At 39.3% G+C, this 18935-nt stretch overlaps 1 protein-coding gene across 2 annotated transcripts; it reads left to right on the forward strand.

The window, feature by feature from the left end:
* Positions 1–2597: 2597 nt before the first annotated feature.
* On the forward strand, positions 2598–16712 carry slc2a3b (solute carrier family 2 member 3b). 2 transcript variants are annotated; one of them, XM_028470758.1, is made up of 11 exons: positions 2598–2752; positions 4002–4160; positions 8147–8251; positions 9430–9590; positions 10837–11077; positions 11166–11328; positions 11461–11648; positions 13790–13894; positions 13980–14081; positions 14174–14377; positions 15082–15333. In XM_028470758.1, the coding sequence occupies exons 2-11, from the start codon at positions 4137–4139 to the stop codon at positions 15331–15333; spliced, it is 1545 nt and encodes a 514-aa protein (XP_028326559.1). In that variant the 5' UTR covers positions 2598–2752; positions 4002–4136. The 2 variants fall into 2 exon arrangements, with proteins under 2 accessions (XP_028326559.1, XP_028326556.1); XM_028470755.1 differs by lacking the exon at positions 2598–2752 and having other exon boundaries at positions 3780–4160; positions 15082–16712.
* The last annotated feature ends 2223 nt before the right edge of the window (positions 16713–18935 follow it).

Genomic DNA, 18935 nt, shown 5'->3' on the forward strand with positions numbered 1-18935 from the left:
AAAGTGTTCCAAATGACAGGACCAACCACTGGTACACTTCGGGAGGTTCAGTTTTGTTGATCCGCCAGAGAAACCTCAGGTACGGCTGGTCTTCAGGCAAGAGACGCACTTGGTGGAACTACAGTATCTGCTCCCTTGTGAGGATTTTGAAGTTTGTGGTTGAGGAAATGCTGAGTTGCGTTGCAGAAAGGGCAAAATTTAATTGCTTCCCTTACATTTTCCTTGGGTTCATGGTTAACCGGTTTCCTTTCTGTCTGTTTCTGCTCACTGCCATGGAGCACGAGGTAATTCTAGGCCAGGCCTCTTGTGCTTGCTCTTTCCTGGAAGTAGGGCAATCTCTGCTGGCGCTATTGCTGAACTGCAGGCTATCCTCTTGCACCCTGACTTCATACTCCAGCCAATCTGACAAGTGCACTAGAGTGGGAATGGGGGTTCTGAGAGAATTAATGTGTCTCTTGAAATCTGCTCTGACGTGGTGTGGCAGCTTGGTTAATATTCTAGAGATCTGCATTTTAACTCTGACCAATCTCACCAAATTGATCCAGCATTCCTGCCAGGGCACGTACCTTTAAAGCAAACTTCCAAAATGACTTTGTATCCCCACTCCTGATGTTTGGTTCGTCCATGAGCTGGGCAATACGCTTCAGTGCCAATTGGTGGGGCTGACCGTATATTAAGTGCGTTCATAGTATCACTGTAGGGGTAAGGGCTGCTGCTGAATGAATCGGCTATCAGTAGGGCCACCTCCAGCTTGAGATGATCCAGTAGAATCTGGTATTTAAACTGTTTTGTATCATCATGTGGTAGAAGATTATCGAGTGCAACCTTGAGACGAGTGAACTCTCGTGGATCTTCATTCACGAAATTGGGAATGGTTGGAGTTGGCCCTCGATAGGTTTGTTCACGGCAGAATGACGAATACATACCGTGACGTGAGCTGTATCTGGGGGATTCATATCTGCTAGCAGGTCTATCATATTGTTGATAGTAACTTGAATGTCTGTCATTAGGGTAAGCAAACATGGGTCTCCTATGGTCATGTGGCTGGTAGTGACTCACCGCGGCGTTGGCGTGGACTTGGAGACTCACTGCGGCGTTGGCGTGGACTTGGAGACTCACCGCGGCGTTGGCGTGGACTTAGAGACACACGGCGGCATTGGCGTGAAGTGGTGGACTCATGGGGTCGTTGGCATGGACTTGAAAACTCACGGCAGCATTGGCGTGGACTTGAAGACTCATGGCGGAGTTGGCGTGGTCTTGGAAACTTACGATTCCATTGGTGTGGGCTTGGAGATTCATGGCAGCGTTGGCGTGGGCTTAGAGACTCACGCCGGCGTTGGCGTGGACTTGTAGACTCACGGCGGCGTTGGTGTGGGCTTGGAGAATCACGATGGCGTTGGCATGGGCTTGGAGACTCACGACTGAGTTGGCGTGGACTTGAACGCACGGCGGCTTTAGTGTAGACTGGTGGACTCACAGCGACATTGGCGTGGGCATGGAGACTCACAACGGCGTTGGCATGGACTTGGGAGCTCACGGTGATGGCGTGGACTCTGAGACTCACGGTGGCGGCGTGGACTTATGGACTTTTCCTTTAGCGGTGGTTTCATCATTGGCTGGCACTGCTTCCAGTGTTGATTGCACATTTGCAGAACAAGAAACAATGTTGTCTTCTGAAAACATTCCTTTCCTGGCTTTTTGAGGGAGAACTCGTACATGTCCAATTTTTGTTAGAGAAGTCGGGGCCTAAAAACTTTAGGTGGCCGAAAACGCGCCTAATTCAAAACAAAATAATATTAATAAAGCTAGCCACTAGGGGTTGCCAAAACAGCATAATCGAAGGCAACCTGGCCTTTTTAACAATACATATTAGCTAAATATTTAATTTCAACCGTGGCATTATGATTTAACATTTAACATTTAACATTCAGATTTAAATGTAACATTTAGATTTAACATTGACATTATATTTTTACATGGGAAAAATATCACAAATTTAACAAAGATTGCTGTAAATCTGGTTAAAAGTTTAAAAAAATAAATAAAAAAAAAACAAGTTCACATACGTTTTTTTAAACATGGTTTGTTGCTAAAAGGTTGCTGTTTATTTTAGCATGCAAAACTTTATAATTTATTGTATCAGTGAGTAGAGTTATAGTATGTTTCAACATGTTAGTTTGTTTTTTGAAGGGAAACACAAATTTTTTAATAATCATTTGGAGTACAGGTGACCACTGTAAACGACAATAGGTTGCTAAAGGATTCATACTACATCCTAACAGCTGGAAAATGTGCTTAAAACCTGAAAATATAACGTGCTTTTAAAACGGCCCCACACCATACATCCCTGGTAAGATTTTCTAAATTCCACTGGGAGGTTTAGGTGGGCAGTGAGGATTAGACTTGTCTAACCGTTTGTTTACCACCCACTGAGCCGGTCCCATGATTCCATCGTGACCGGGCTTTGTTTCTGAGCTCCGGGCAAACAGCCTTTTGTTCTCTCGCCCTCGGTGGCCCGCCGACAGGCCCCAGCACAGAGAGCCCTTTCACCGGCACTGTGCGTCCATCCAGCCCGAAGCACGTCTCCTGTCTACGGTGGAGCCGCTACAACCTGCTTTACGGCTCTGCACGGAAAGAGCCGAAGTGACTCGGGCTGGGGGATGTTTCCATCCTACCGTGGTGCAGATGTGTGAATAGAACAGTGCACATCTGTCTCACTGCATACTGACAGCCTGATGCACTTCACATGAAGGTAAGCAGACATTTTATGTTCATTTGAGAGTTTAACATCATGGTTCTCAGAGGTGAAAGTAATGTGAAAGCAAGTATTCACAAATGAGTTGTTTTTTGGGTACTTGTACTTTTTTTTTGAGTATATTTCTAAATCAATAAATTTACTTGTACTTAAGTACATTATAAAAGAAGTAATTTGTTACATTTCAATATCCAATATTTACTAAATTATTATTATTTTTGTTTTCAAATGATCAACAGACATTGTGAAACTACCAAAAATAAATAAAAAATAAAAAATCAGATGACCAGACAATAATGAAATGTATAACACCAACCAGATTCAACGTAATGTACCGCTCCAAAACAGCATTGAATGTTGCTTATTTTCTCAGTTTTAGAGGTAATAAATTTAGATATACTCAGAGCTTGGGAATTGTTTTGAATTTTGAATTGATTTTATTGGTAATCTTTGGTTTGAAAAGGAATTGTACATTTTGACAAACCTTTTATTTTATACAGATGCTTCTGAAGAAAATACATTTTTTTTCCAATTGTGCAAGATTTCGTCTTCCTTTTTAAATCTATACATAGGATGTTTACTATATGCAAGGAAACTGGAAAGATAACCAAAAATAATCGTGGGAGTGGGAGTAACTTTTACTTTGAGTACTATTTATTTGAGCTACTTTTTACTTGTACTTGAGTATTTTATATATGACTTACTTGAACTTGTACTTGAGTACAATTTCAATCAAGTACCAGTACTTCTACTTGAATATATCAGTACTCTTCACACCTCTGATGATGCTTTACTTTAATGTTAGTCTATACTTTATTCGACTCTTTAAACTGTTTAAACGGAAATAAAATTCTTCAACAAAGCTACGGCCTGCAGGTGCTTTATTTATGACATTATTGTATACAATGCTTTTTTAAGTGCTTTGTACTTAACTATGAATAGACAAGGTTTCATCTCTTCATTCTTTAAAAAGTCATTATTTGAGAGTGAGCAGAGGAGGAGGGTGGATGTTGAATAAGAGGGTGGAGTTTGAGTCCATTTGAGCAGTGAAGTGCCTCATCCATTTGCTCTCAGTGGAGCTCACCACTCACTTTGGTGTGCAAAGCTGCTCATTAGGACACTATACTTTAAACTGCAGGGGATATTCTTCTCAATTCGCTGCAGGAGCTCCGGAAGTTTTTTTGTAGAAGTTGAGACGTTTGTAGAGCAGTGGCAACGACAGGTTTTCTTGTTTGCTTATTTTCAGGTTCCTCTGCTAATTGTTTGCACAGAGACATGCACATAAAGAACATAAAGTGACAGGTCTGAGCAGCTTCATTTTGATTTAAAGCCCACCCACCCCCAGGATTGTTTTCTGAATATCTTCACTCAACCAGACAAGATGCAGCCACTGGATGATGACAAGGTAAAGTGCTTCTTACATTTCCTCCATTTATAGGGGCAAGCATGTGTTTTGTGTTTTCTTTAAGGCTTACCTTAAAAGAACACGCCAGAATATAAAGAACAAGTAATTGTGCTTATATTGAATAGAATAAAATGAAGAGTGAATGCAGAGCTTCAACCTGACAGTCATATTACATAAATCAATCTCCTGTATTTTTCCACTCTGGCACGATGATAATGACTAAGTGAGCAGAGGGGGAGGCGAGACATTTAGTAGCAAGTTTGAACTTGAGTGTGTTTTAACCTCATGCTTTTATTGTAAGCTGCATGAAGTGGGAGGAGGGAGAAAAGGAGAAGAAGTGACTTATTTAAAGAGCACACGTATGAATAAATATAGTTCCTTATTTCAGCATTCTCAGCAGGTGCTGGTATATGATGTGTTACTGCAAACCTCTGGTGTGGATTGGTTTTGGAGCTGCAGTTATTTCACAGACGTTACCACAGAATAAAAAAACGTTTTTTTTGAAACAGCATTCCAGTAAAAAAGCAACACCTACAAGATGCCATGATGAATGCAGAAGTGGTTTTTTTTTTTACCAAGAAGCAGGTGGAAGTCCCATGTAGCTGCAAGGCAGCGGTGACAAATGTGCATGTGGCTTTGTAACTCATCTCTACCAGTATGACTGCTATGTGAAGATCACGATACCACACCGCATTGGTATAGTGCTCAATTCTCCCTCGTCACAGCAAAAATGTCCCGTTTGTCTCTCAACCTGGGAACTTTGGGCTGTTTGTAATTCTCAAATCTATTGAAGCATTGACATTTGGATATATATATATATATATATCCAAATGTAAAATTACATCATAACAGGCCAAGTACATTAATAAGACTCTATAGTGACACGACGGCCGTTAGGGTAACTGCAGCCATCAGCCAAGCTGGCGCAGTAGCACATGTGAGCATATGAGACCTCCGCGCATGCCACCGTAAACAGTAGTTTGGTCAACCACACTTGTCTCTCCAAGTCGCTGAAGACACGCATTCAGCGTTATTTGACTTCATGTCCGAAAGACTACGTGGGAAATTTGGACCCTGAATTGCAGCAGATAATGCATCACACAGCCTGTTCAAGGCAATAAGGAGAATTGTATGTGGGCTCATTGTCTTTGCTTTTTGAACCTTTCATCAACCATTAGCATTAAGACTGAAAATGAATTCATATTTTTTCACAAATCCTGCCCAATGCTCCTTTGAAGCAGCTACCCCCGATTATTTTTTTTTTATTAGATAAAATCACAGTGTAGGCCTCATAGTTCAATGAATTAACATAATTTACTACAAAATGAAAGGAAAAAAGTCCATATAGTCCATAGTTGGTTTTCGTCTCTATCATTATCACTTGTTGACATTTTAGAGCATTGCATTGTGAGATATGGAGTCGCGGAGACAAATGCATCAAAGTGTTTTTAGTTCATTCTGATATCACAGGGGAAATGGGGAACAAACTAGAACAAAAATGTAAATCACTGTCCTCATGGCGAAGAAACACCAGTAAGAAATCCCAGTAAGAATGAAGTAAAAGCACTTCAATGCATCCCTTTACAGTACTCCAGATCCCACAATGCGATGTACGAAAATGTCAGTGTTAACAGTGAAGATGAAAACAAACTTTCAAGTGGCAATTTCATAATTTTCCTTTAAATTTAGAGTAAATGATGTTTGATTAATTTATCTATGAGGCGTATGCCAGATTATGTTTTTTTTTTTTTTAAGCAACAAAATTGTATCAGTTTTATGAAATTCATGGCACCCTGAAGATGTGTTGAAATTTCAGTTTAGTTAAATGTGCAGTCTACAGTGTTGTCAGTTAGCAAGAGTTGAGCTAGCAAGAACTCCTTCTAAGCCCCACCCTCTCCTCCCCTTTCCAGTATGCTCTTTGCAGTCAAGGCTCCGCAGAAAGCCACGCCCCCACAAGCTTGAACATCTGAAATAATAAAAAACAAATCCCCTGCAGCAAAAGAAACAACGACCTGTCAAACAGAAAGACGGAAACCTCTGCATCCATTTTCAGGCCCTTCAGATTAATCATTTGTGCTCGATATTTCTTGGAAAAATGCGAGACATGGAGGCATTTGATTGGTTCTCTCCATTCGGACTGAATGTCAGGGATTGGTCAGAGTTTTTACAGGATTGCAGCTGCTACAGAGGTCTGATTCTTTTCGTTCCTTTTTTCTGAATCCATGATGTATTGACTATTCACAGGGAGAAATCAATAACAAAAAAACAGGATTGAGGACTCCAACTTTAATGAAGCTGATGTATTCTGTCAAACACCAATATGGTATTGTGTATTTAGGCACAATAGACCAATGCAAAAAATAAAGAAGATGTAACCATGAAGGTTATTAAAATTTAATTTTTATTATGTGAACTTAGCAGCTTTATTAGCTTTCATTGTTTGATCAGAACACAATATAAGAAATATAAATTTTAAATGGCTTCTAGCTTCTTGTGTGCTACAAAAACAAATAAATCACAATCTCTGGTAACAAGTTTTTAAATTCAAAATTGATGTAAATGTTCCTGTCTGCTAGCATGAATGTGTGTTTGTGCAACAACACGGCTCACAACATGTTTGCATCACATTGTGACATGCACATAGCTTCTTACTCAGCCATCCACGCCCTCACTATAGAGATGCTGTGGTGATAACAGACCTATTGACTAACGCTGGCATTATTTCTTAACACCGGTGTGTCTCGGCAGAACTCATAGACACACATGCACAACGTGTCTGTTACCCAGAGGTACAAGCTCCTGTTTACTGTTGAACATTTAGATGGACTAGTGTATTTCCCTTTTACTGTCATTTTGTCACAAAAGCGGCTTAATTTCATTTTCTCAGAAACAAAGTGTAGCTTGAGAGGAAACCAGCTACTCCAACTGGTGTTGAGGGCTTTGCGTTGTCTGATTAGCCTCATCATTACTATTATTTTTTTTTTTGCAAGTGCACCACTTCCTGTGTGCTGTCTTTGCCGCGTGGTTAATGATAAGCACACTATAGTGGCAGCAAAACAAAGCACCAAAGCCTTATTTTCTGCAGAAAATACAAGGAACTTTCCTCTGAGAAGAGATGAAAGTACAGCCAGTGTATCTGCCCACTTTGTTCTAGGAAGACAATGTTTCCTGATGTTCAAGAACATTTAGTTTGATCTGTGCAGGGAGTGTTGTCACTTTTGTTGATTATTTTTGACTTGTTTGATTTGAAGTCACGCCAATTGAATTTATTCCACGTTACTATTGTTTTACTTTTGCTGTTGTGGATTTATCATTTAAAATGGTGACAGAGTTAAAAAAAAAAAAAAAAATAGATTTATGAGTAGGATTCAAGCTGACAACATTCTTTGATTATTAAACATGCTTAGATATTTGCAATATTAAGCAAACTGTGATCCTCAGGTGAGCTCTAATCATTGGGTTGGGATTATCATGTTTGAATTATTGCACCATTTATGCACATACACAGTTGGAGCTCCTTCATTTGAAACCAGTGGGTGCTTTCTGCTGCTTCTCTGGAAACGGATTAATGGTGGCAGCATTAGCTTGGTAATACCAGCTAAGCCCCTTTTTAATTTTGAACTCTATCAGAGAAAATGTTCACAATGGGCTCCTAACTTATTTTTCTCAGTGTGCCTTTAGCTGCTTGTCTGAGAAGAGTGGTCGTGAGACAGGTTGTGGTGGAGCTTTGGCCGTGTTGAAACAGCTAGTTTTCAATGCATCACTGAAAACTAGGTCTCCTCAACAATGTGATAACCAGGAACAGGAATTGGTGGAGAAAGGCTCATTATGCGGAATGACCAGTGTCACTGGAAACAAGAAGAGCTTTGTGCGTGCAGAAACACGCCACGTCCGCTTCCCCGACCCAGGGAGGGGATTACAGGAACCTCCGACTTAATGGTTGTTGTGATGTTTCATAATTCAACGGCACGTTTCTATCTCCACAGCCCAAGAAGAAGGTGACGCCTTACCTTCTGTACAGTGTTTGTACAGCAGTCATTGGCTCACTGCAGTTCGGATACAACACAGGAGTCATCAATGCCCCTGAGCAGGTGTGTGTGGGTGTGTTTGGGGTAAAGAGGCATTACTCTCAAACTATGGATGCAATCTTTTAAATTTGATTACTGAAAAAGCGATATACAGAGTAAAAATACATTAACATTACCACAGGCAATTAAGATACACTGGGTATCTTTGAGCTAGTGGGGGTATGCACTGTATCAAGCAGCAAGTTAACTATTCGTGCTCAAGAATGAATACAAAATATAAGCCAAGAATGATATTTTGAATGATTAAGACAAAACTGCTTCAGTTTCTAAGCTTTGAAACAACTGCTGTGTTCATGGCCTGCATTGGTCAGTACCTACAAAGGTGTTAAGAAAAACAATGAACCAGTGATAGGATCATGGTGCACAAGGCTCAGTGATGCATGCTTGTAGGAAATTGAGGTGAGAATAACAAATTAGTTGTGGTAAGTTTTCCCATCAATAATTACTGAATTTTTGTCAACAGCATTTCTTACCAGGACAAAAGTCGAATCAGACTAAACACAAAGGCACGATGACTAAAAAAAAAAAAAAAAAAAAGTATAGATATAAAGATTGGGTTTTTTTTATATAAATTAACATAAACCTTTACCAATCAGTTGCTCATTTTCCTGTGTGAGCAACTTAATGTGAAAAGGCAGGACAGGATGTTAAGAGAGCTAATCCCAAGTAATCTTTCTGTTTATTATTAAACACAGGACTATTCCTTTGGACTCATTTGACAAAAATATTGAGTCTTTTAAGTTTTGTCAACTAATATCTTCCAAAACTGAGAATAAACATATTTTTGTTGTCAAAACAAAGATTGCAAATGTGCTGCTGTAATTGCTGAAGAAGTGTTTTGCTTTTTGAATAATAATTTAAAAAAAAAAAACAAAACAAAAAAAAAGTCAGAATAGACAACAGAGTTCCGGGGAATCTATACAATATTCAGCATCATGTTTTTCTTGGTTATGCTGTCGGATGCGGTTGTCAAATGAGGTTTCAAATGCACTGTGAACTTGGCAGTTCAAATCTACAATTCTCAAAGCTCCACTGCCCCCATGAGGATGCATATAGGCTTTACAAAGAGGTTCTAGTCTAAAATATCATAATGCATTATATCCCATTCATCCCACTGCACTAGTGCTTTCCTGTCAGGTCAGTAATCATCATATAACTGATCCCTCTGTTTTTCTGCATAGAAACTGCGTGCATTTTTTGACAATGTGTCAATTGAGAGGTATGGAGAGCCTTTCAGCCCAGGAGGGAACACTATGGTGTGGAGCTTTGCTGTGGCCATCTTCAGTGTGGGAGGAATGATTGGGTCCTTTTCTGTTGGATCATTGGTCAACTTCTTAGGCAGGTGAGAATAGCAACAAAACCTTCAACTTCGAAGTTGTGTAATGCATTTTTCTTGTGTGTGAGTCTGGAGGTATTATAAAAATGTATTATTAAATACACAAGTAATATATTTTGTATATTTTGGTATAAAAAGTCTATAATTTACTATAGTTAATAAATTATAAGAACCATTGGTGCCTGAATAGATGGTGAATGATGTAAATGTAAATATCATGGAGAAATTAAAATACTTGATTGGATATCGTGATGTAAAAAGGGCTAGTATTAATCAACTTTAAATTCCTTCCTACTCCTTTTCGTGCATAAATTTGCTGCAAGTTTACAGGTCACCTTTCTTGTTTTCTTTTACCTTTTCTTTTTTTTTTTTTTTACTTTTTTTCCTCATGGGTGGACGGATGGCCGATGGAGACGTTGAAATATATTCCCTTCGCTTCCTTCCTGATACAGTCAGATGACCTTGAGGAGGCCTTTCAACTAGCGAGCCGAGCATTCAACTTCTCCATGATCGATTAAATTCTGTGTAAACGTTCCAAGGCAGCCTCCTGCTTGCTTTTAACTTCATTCATCACATGAGTCTGACTGGCAGCCTTTCCAAAACAGCTGCTGATGTAATACAGATTTTGCGATTGGTCAGAAAGCTGCCGGCTCCAATCAGCAGTAAGCCTACTACTATAATTCAAATCATGTGGATTTCTTCCACGGAAAGAATCAACAGACACTCAATTCTCTACTTGTTCCAAGGGTCGAGCGCATATCCAGCCGCAAACGTACTGCTTGGACAGACGGGCTCACCCTTGCCCATTCTTTTTGTCGGAAAAATTTGGTTGCGATTGCATTGAGAGACCAACTGATCAATTCCATTAATCCAGATTTGGATAAGATGAAAGGAGAAAAAAACAAAGCATCAGCAAGGACAGTTACGGTGGGAAAGAGGGAGCAACTCGTTGAGAAGCAGAACAAAAACAGGAGGTCAGGAGGTGGGGCTTATTTACTCGCTCATATTTTAACCAGAACAAAGCCTACTCCTGTCCAGAAGTTAACCAGCATCGTAGTACAAGACACAGAATAAATCCCGGAAGTAAGAGCGATAAGAGAAAATCCAGCTTTATAGTACAGGCCCTACAAGTAAAGTAGGATGTAAACTGTTCTTGTATAACGGAAGATATTGCTTATTCCAATCCATTTGCTATTATTGCCCTCCTCGTCTTTTCTCTCGAGCTGATCTTTGTTTGTTTTTGTCTCTGCAGGCGAAAGTCTATGCTGATCACCAACATCCTGGCACTTCTCGGCGGTGGCCTAATGGGAATCGCAGGAGTGTGTCAATCTTTTGAGATGGTCATTATAGGTCGGTTGATCATCGGCGTGTTCTGTGGTCTGTACACAGGGTTGACACCCATGTATGTGGGAGAGATCACCCCCACAGCTGTACGTGGGGCTTTTGGTACGTTGCATCAGCTCGGCGTTGTTATCGGCATCTTAGTGGCGCAGGTACGGACGGACAGTTGTGATTACTTGTGGTCATTTTGTGGTGGTGGGAATTCTGCTGAATAACTTTGATGAATAACTGTGTTTTCAGATCTTTGGTCTGGAGTTTCTGCTGGGCTCGCACACTCTGTGGCCTCTGCTGCTGGCTCTCACTGTGGTGCCAGCCGTAGTGCAGAGCATCATGCTACCATTCTGTCCTGAGAGTCCACGCTACTTGCTTATTATCCTCAACCAAGAGGAGGAAGCTAGAAAAGGTCAGTCATTGTGAAAAAAGGCTAAAACAGACTGCATCAGGTTATAATCAGTTGGAAACAATGAGGTTGATGTTTATATTTACTTATATAAAATCTGCACAGTTATAAGCATGTCCTTTCCTCCTCTTGCAGCTCTTGTACGCCTACGAGGCACTGAAGATGTGTCTGATGATATCCAGGAGATGAAGGAGGAGGCGATGAAGATGGCCATGGAGAAGAAAGTAACCTTCTTGGAACTTTTCCGCTCTCGAAACTATCGCCAGCCAATCATCATTGCAATCACCCTGCAGCTCTCTCAGCAGCTGTCCGGCATCAATGCTGTGAGTAGACATAGTGATATGCAACAAAGGACTTAGGAGTGCATTATATTTATCATATAATGTGACAAGTATGTTCATAAACATACTAAATCATTGGTCGTACCTGTTCATAGTGTTCAACGTTGAGTGGTGATGGAGCGGATCCTATCTTATGCTTTCTTCTGACCTGCCTATAGAAGGGAAATTAAAAAAATGCCTTGGTTATGGACGGGGCTCCTGGAGCAATTAAGACACGCCCAGTCTATACTATAAAAATCTCCAATGAACAATCTATGTTATGTTAAATAGCTACTCACTACTCAATTTACCTCTCTATTCACAATCCCCCCAATCCAACCTACTCACCACAGATTGGAGAGCCCATAGGTGTTAAGTTTTCCTTGTTCAACTGAAAGGCATGTGTGGATCTGTAAGTCGGACTTGAGACTATTGACACAGGAAGGCTTGACTTCCTACACATCCTTGACAAAAAACTTTATAGAATGCAATTATTATTAATGATCAACGAGTTTGCTCAAACCCCTGGTGGACAGCGCTTTGATAGACACATCCACCTTTAAACAAACTGACAGCCAATCAGGAAGCAGCTGAAAACATGAAGCTGGACTCAGACCTGCGCGCACAAGCAGAGAAAATGATACCAAGACAGAGATATCCTTTGTATTTAACGATTATACCATGATTAATAATTGATTTGGAAAAGTTATACCTCATTCTACTTTCCAGTATAATTATGGTTTGTTTGGTTAACAGAAAATCTAAAACAATGCTGGATTGATTTGTTTATTAAAGCATTATGTCAGATTATATCACCATTATTTGACAAATATGTTCTCTGTTCAAGTAACTCATTGTTTATATCAGTTGAATAAACTTACTCTGTAAAATGGCACTAGCTGTGGTACATTATGGACCCATGACTTGTTAAGACTTGTAAATCAAAGTTGAGGACTTTTGACTTGTCTCGACACTTGACTTGGACTTCATTGTCTTGACTCGTGACTTTAGTGACATGACTTGAGACTTGGGAAGCAGTGACTTGTTCCCTCCTCTGCTTTGGACTATGTTAGAGAAGAAAAAAAACAGTAAAAACAAACTGATGCTTCAAGAATGTGCACAAACCTTCACACAGTAAGTGCAAACCATTGATTTTATGTCGTGAAGCATCCTTGCTTATGACCTCTCCCCACAACAGCCCTATTTAAACTTGATTTAAACATTGATACAAGTGTTTCTGTCAAGCACATGCCAAGAGGTACCATATGTCTTAGCTGCTGGCAATGCTACATTGAGTGGAATAATTGCTGTCAATGGAAGGAGACAGGCACGCTTGTTGTTAATAGGTATTTTGTTAATAAGGTCATGTAACCAGCCTGTCTAAAGTCATTAGGCCTTGTTGTGTCTGACCTGACAATCACAGTGACTCTACAGCCTGCAGTTAAAGGCATTGATTGAACTCTGACATGTTAACATTTGTGTCACTTAGGGACACAAACAGCTTGTGCATCGTTGCTGACATAACGTGATGTTATATATTGTTCTTATACACTTTGGGGTTTGTAGGATTTAGCCTGGAGCTATTTGGCATTTCTTTCTCTGGGATTTCTGTATGTTTCTTAAATTACAATTTTTAGTCAGGAGTCTGATTTTTCTTAGTGATGTTTATTACTCTGTGTTTCTGCCACTACCCGACTTGTCAATGTGTTACCTGTTATTACGAACTTTGTCAGTCCATTGTATTTTTCTACAGCTTGAATTTTTAATCAATTCCTTTCTCTTGTTTGCTGCTTTGGTTTTATTTAAAAGTTTTTAAATCTTGGATTTGACACACAACCAATCTGCTTCTGCATCTAAAAGTGGATCCTATTACACCAAACTCATCCCGATACCTGAAAGTCTATCCAGTCTTTTTACTTTATAGACTTATTTAGGAGAGAAATATCTTTAGACTGACTTCCCTCTGCGACATTAGTGCAAACTTTCCATTTGCATATTCCATGAAGTTCTTGAATTACAATAATCAGTTATTCTATTTCTCTGTTTTTTAGGCACTTTGGCCGTTCCTTGAAATCACACGACAGAAAGCAAAATACACCTTGTTTATGTCACTACTAACTCTTCTTTATTTTGCCTGTTTCCAGGTATTTTACTACTCTACTGGCATATTTGAAACTGCTGGTGTAACTGAGCCCATATACGCCACCATTGGAGCGGGAATCGTCAACACTGTGTTTACGGTGGTTTCTGTAGGTGTCAGACAGCACAGATGGTATTTTGGTTCATTCTGCAATGCTTTTGTTAGGTATAATGTGTGTACATTTTGCACAACAGCTCTTCCTCGTTGAGCGGGCCGGACGAAGGACTTTGCATCTGATTGGACTGGGTGGGATGGCTGTATGTGCTCTCCTCATGACCATCTCCCTGGCTTTAGTGGTGAGTGGTTTTGCTCTTCATGTTTCATTGGCATGTGATCTTATGAGAAAAGCCTCTTTATAATTATTTGTTGTTGTTTTCTCTCTAAACAGAAAAACACCCCATCTCTAAGCTATATGGCAATCGTGGCTGTGTTCGGTTTTGTTGCTAGTTTTGAAATGGGTCCTGGTCCCATCCCTTGGTTCATTGTGGCTGAGCTCTTCTCTCAGGGGCCACGACCTGCTGCCATGGCTGTCTCTGGTTGCTCCAACTGGACGGCCAACTTCCTGGTGGGAATTGGTTTCCCTAAACTGGCGGTAATTATCGTATTATTTGAATTTTTGATTTGATTTCACTTTAGCATTTGTCACTTTTTCAGGCCATGTCCTTTTTGCTCACTTTCTGTCTCATTTGAATTTTTAACTGAGTTACCAAAAAAAAAGTCTTGCAGTCTAGACCATTTTTTGTCAGCCATTGCTTTTGTGCTGCACATTCACACTCTATCCACCTCATTTAAAACAGGGTTGTAATGGTATTAGAGCTTATTCTATGCTAATCAGTACAAGATGTGAAATACATAGAGACACAATGAAAAATCCCACTCATTTACTTTCTTCGCATAATGTTTTAGATTTTAGGAGAACAAGTAATCCACACATGAACTGGGAGAACATGTTCCTGCCCACGGAATGGCCAGTCAATAGTTGCATGCTTGGACTTCGTTTTTTACTTTGAAATAAGACGTGCTTACACCTTGAGTCACTACATACTGATTAAAATATGCAAAAAACCCTTTCAGAAGAGAGAGAGAATCCTGTAATACTGATTTAAGAGAACTTATAACATGGCGAAAGGTAAATCAGAGCCAATAGAAGGGATTCAGACCAGCATATGCTTCCTTTATATGTGCACAAGTGACGGTAAGAACTTTTACGTCTCAGAAGTATCTGTGTTTAGTAGATTCATTCATTTTTTTTTGTTTATTAGTATCACAAAAACTGATAATCCTCATTTCCCTTAGGAAATTTGTGGCCCTTACGTCTTTCTTATCTTCGTGGTCCTCCTCATCCTCTTCTTTATCTTCACCTACCTGCGAGTTCCTGAGACAAAAGGCAGAACCTTTGACGACATCGCCCAAGGATTCGCTGCTAAATCCTCCAGCTCGCCGGTGCCTGAGGCACTTGTTATCAGTCAGCAGGACAGCAAAGAAACTGCACCCACATCCCCTTCAGATAAGCTTCCCATGATGGATCTGCCTCCTGAGACACAATGAGGAGAGATGTTAGAGAATAGAACCAATAGGCGCATGGCTATCATTAAAAGTTACGTTTCATAAGTTTAATAACGATGGGGGCACAGTGGTTTGGGTTTGGCTAGAACCAACCCATTGGGCTAATGTGTTAGTGTTACTTTTGAATTAAAACTACTGTTTTTAGATTCCCAATTAGGAAAGTTTAAATGAATTTCAATGACTACTTTTAACTCTGCGTCAAACATAAGCCAGACTTAACTAAATTACTACTACTTAATGTTTTTAGATATTCAGAACCTGCTTTGATCATTATACGTTCAGTGTTACGGCTTGGGTCCTCAGCTACACTCAGGAGCGTATTCACTAATGTCTGAAATAAAGGGTGGTAAACCAGTTGCTTCCCTAAATCCTTTATTCCGCAGTTTCCTCATCTGCTGCGAGGAATTCACTAAGATTGCAGCAATGATTAGTGCACCTACAGAAGTGGTGCAGACCACCCTATTTAAAGTGTTTTGTACGTGTTATGTTGAACATGGAGCGTGGAGAGCTGAGTGCACGGTAGCAAAAAAATAAATTTGAAGCAGCACTATTGGACGTGTTAGTAGAGGAAGCTAATAAAAAATGGATGAATTACAGCAAAGACATAGATAGATAGATAGATAGATAGATAGATAGATAGATTAGGTAGCGAGCTTATGTTTATAGTGCATCCAGATAATAACGGTGGGGAGATGAAACAGGAAAGGATCAAACACGTTTTTAAAATTGTGAATTCATTCATTCCCAATATATATTAAATGGAGGTCTGAAAATGCCATCCCTCTGTCATATTTCCTCACCCCTGCCCTGTCTCCTCACAAATATCACTGCTGCCATCACTGCACACCAAGCTTTGACAGTTACCACCTGGTTGTGGGCCGTGCCAAATGTATACGGAAAAACAGGCAGCAATGAAGTCCAGGTTTGATGAATTGCTTTGCTTCCCCTGCATTAATTTATTTGCATGTCCTCCTCCCATTTTTTTGCTTGCCTTGTGAGCTTCGCCTACTATACATGTTCATCAGAGGGAATCATGCTAAATGGATTGAGGGCGCATTGCGACTTGCAGCAGCAGCGCACTCCTGATTCCCTTGGGTTTGTACGGCTTATTAGCGCATGGAGTGACGTTTGCACGTTTTAATACCCATAAACCTTTAGTGAATCCGCCCCTCATTGTTAAAAGGTTGTAGGATTTAAATACTTGGAGTATTGATGTCAAGCTAGAGAAGCTGTTTTTGGAGCTTGGTATTTGGGCCCAAAAACCTGTGGAGTTGCTTTCAAAGGGTGGAAAGGAAGCACATGAAGTGTGTGTTTCAACAATGAATTTTCCTCTAACAATTACAGACTGAAGCATCTTCTGACCAGAGACGATGTCTCTGTTTTAACTCAGTTCCATTTGATTTTAATTATGTAGCACCTAACACAACATTGTGATCTAACTGCACATATAGAAATTTTAAATATTTATATTTTTTAAAAAGAAAACATAAATATTTCCGCATGAACAAGCAATAGCAATCATGGAGAGGAAAACTATTTCCATGGATGGACAAGAAGAAAAAAGCACATTTCTGCAAAGGTCCGCTATCTTTGTGAGTATTAAAGAAAAATAGACTTGCACTGCCAAGCAAAACACAAAAAAAAAGCATGTTCAGTGTCAATAAAGAAAGTTTCAGTAGTGTTTGAGTAAAACTGAGTATATTCTAATGCCACAACTAAAACCCACATGGAGAACATCTCATGGTACATGGCGTCCAAGCTGTTTAAGCACTGATAATAATGTTTAGCTTCTGTTTTTGTCAGAGGTCACTGCAAAGCTTTGTATCCTGATTCCTGCATTATCTGCTTGACTACTGACTGCTTTCTAGGCCAATTCCTTTATACCCATTGCAAATAGGACTAGAATCCAGTTCTCCAAATCAGGTTTGGATGATGATAGTTAAGACCATCAAAAACATCCTACTCATCTACTGTAGTTTATTTTATTCCTAGACATCACTGAGTGCTGCCGTGTTTAAACAATTCTTGCACAGCATTAGTTCACAACTTGTGGTGTCGAACATAAACACTAACCAACCTGTATTTATTTAAGGAGCTAATGCACAAAACTGTCCTGATATGTCTGACTTTGTTTGTCATTGTGTGTCTGCGCTGCTGCTGCTGCTCCTGCTGCTGTTGCAGTTTCTTAATACAAGCTTGTAATGTTGTTGAATGTTTGTACAGTTGTTTCTTTCTCTGTACGTGCACGCACTGGTGAGGTTGCACTTTTCATGTTTGAGCGGAGCAGTGTCTCGTTTGCACTTTAGCAGTCCTGATAGCTTCTAATAACAGCAGCTTTGTGTTACATGCAAATACAGTTTTTAGGGCACAGTGATTTGTTATTCATAATACTGTTACACATGCAATGTTTTCCACTTTGATTTCTCTTGCACTCGGGTTGTATTGTTGGCATAAATGTCACAGTGTTCTAACCTAGTGAGTTCTCCACAACATGCACACTATTCATGTGTATATTTTGCTTATTTTGTTTAAATAAACAGAACTGACATTGTGTGTGCGTGCGTGTGTGCGTGTATTTGTTCTTGAAAGCTCAGAATGAGCCAAATTCCCCGATTAGGTTTCGTACATGTCTTGGACTCAAAGAAAACACCTGAAAACTCAGTGGAACCCCAAGGTCTAGGTGGATGTAAGACGGCTTATGTGGTCTTACACATTAATCACATCAAATCTGCTTGTGTGTCATGTCATGTCATGTTTCGACTGTCAACTGCCAGTCTTCCTCAGAGGTGTCTGCTGTTTGCTTAGATGTGTCCAATGTTGGTCACAGTTTTGCCCACGACCTTCGTGTGGTGTAATTCCAGCAAGTTTATTTTGTCTTCTTTTTGAATAATAGTTTATAGTTGAAACATGTCAGGAGATCAAAGTAAACTTCTTGCAAAAAAGTTGTATTAATAAATTAAACCTCAAAAAGACAAAATGAACTCGATGGAATTGATGGAAAACATGTCCGACAGATTTTACTGTAAAGATTATAGTATTGGATGCCGATTGTAAAGTTGTGCATGCTAAAATAAGCAGAAACTTTTTGCAACATTTAGCAACATACCACGTTTAAAAATGAAATGTGAATTTTTTTTGTTCCTTTTGTCCAGATTTTCAGCAATACTTGTGAAATTTGTGATCATTTTTTTCTAGTAAAAATATAATGTCAATGTTAAATCTAAATTTAAATATAAAATCTAAATCTAAATGTTAAATTTAAATCTAAATGTTACATTTAAATTCAAAAGTTAAATATAAATGTTAAATCTAAATGTAAATGTTAAATCAAAATCTAAATGTTAAATCAAAATCTAAATGTTAAATCGAAATCTAAATGTTAAATCAAAATCTAAATGTTAAATCGAAATCTAAATGTTAAATCGAAATGTTTGTTCGCATTAATTTTTATTTTGGTACATCAGGTGAATTTGTATATTAGCCAAATATTTAGTTTCACACCTGACATTTAGATTTAACATTTTGATATAACATTTAGATTTAAATTTTGATTTAGTTTTTAACATTTAGATTTACTATTGACA

The sequence above is a fragment of the Gouania willdenowi genome, chromosome 16 (assembly GCF_900634775.1).
Source record: "Gouania willdenowi chromosome 16, fGouWil2.1, whole genome shotgun sequence".
Classification (NCBI taxonomy): domain Eukaryota; kingdom Metazoa; phylum Chordata; class Actinopteri; order Blenniiformes; family Gobiesocidae; genus Gouania; species Gouania willdenowi.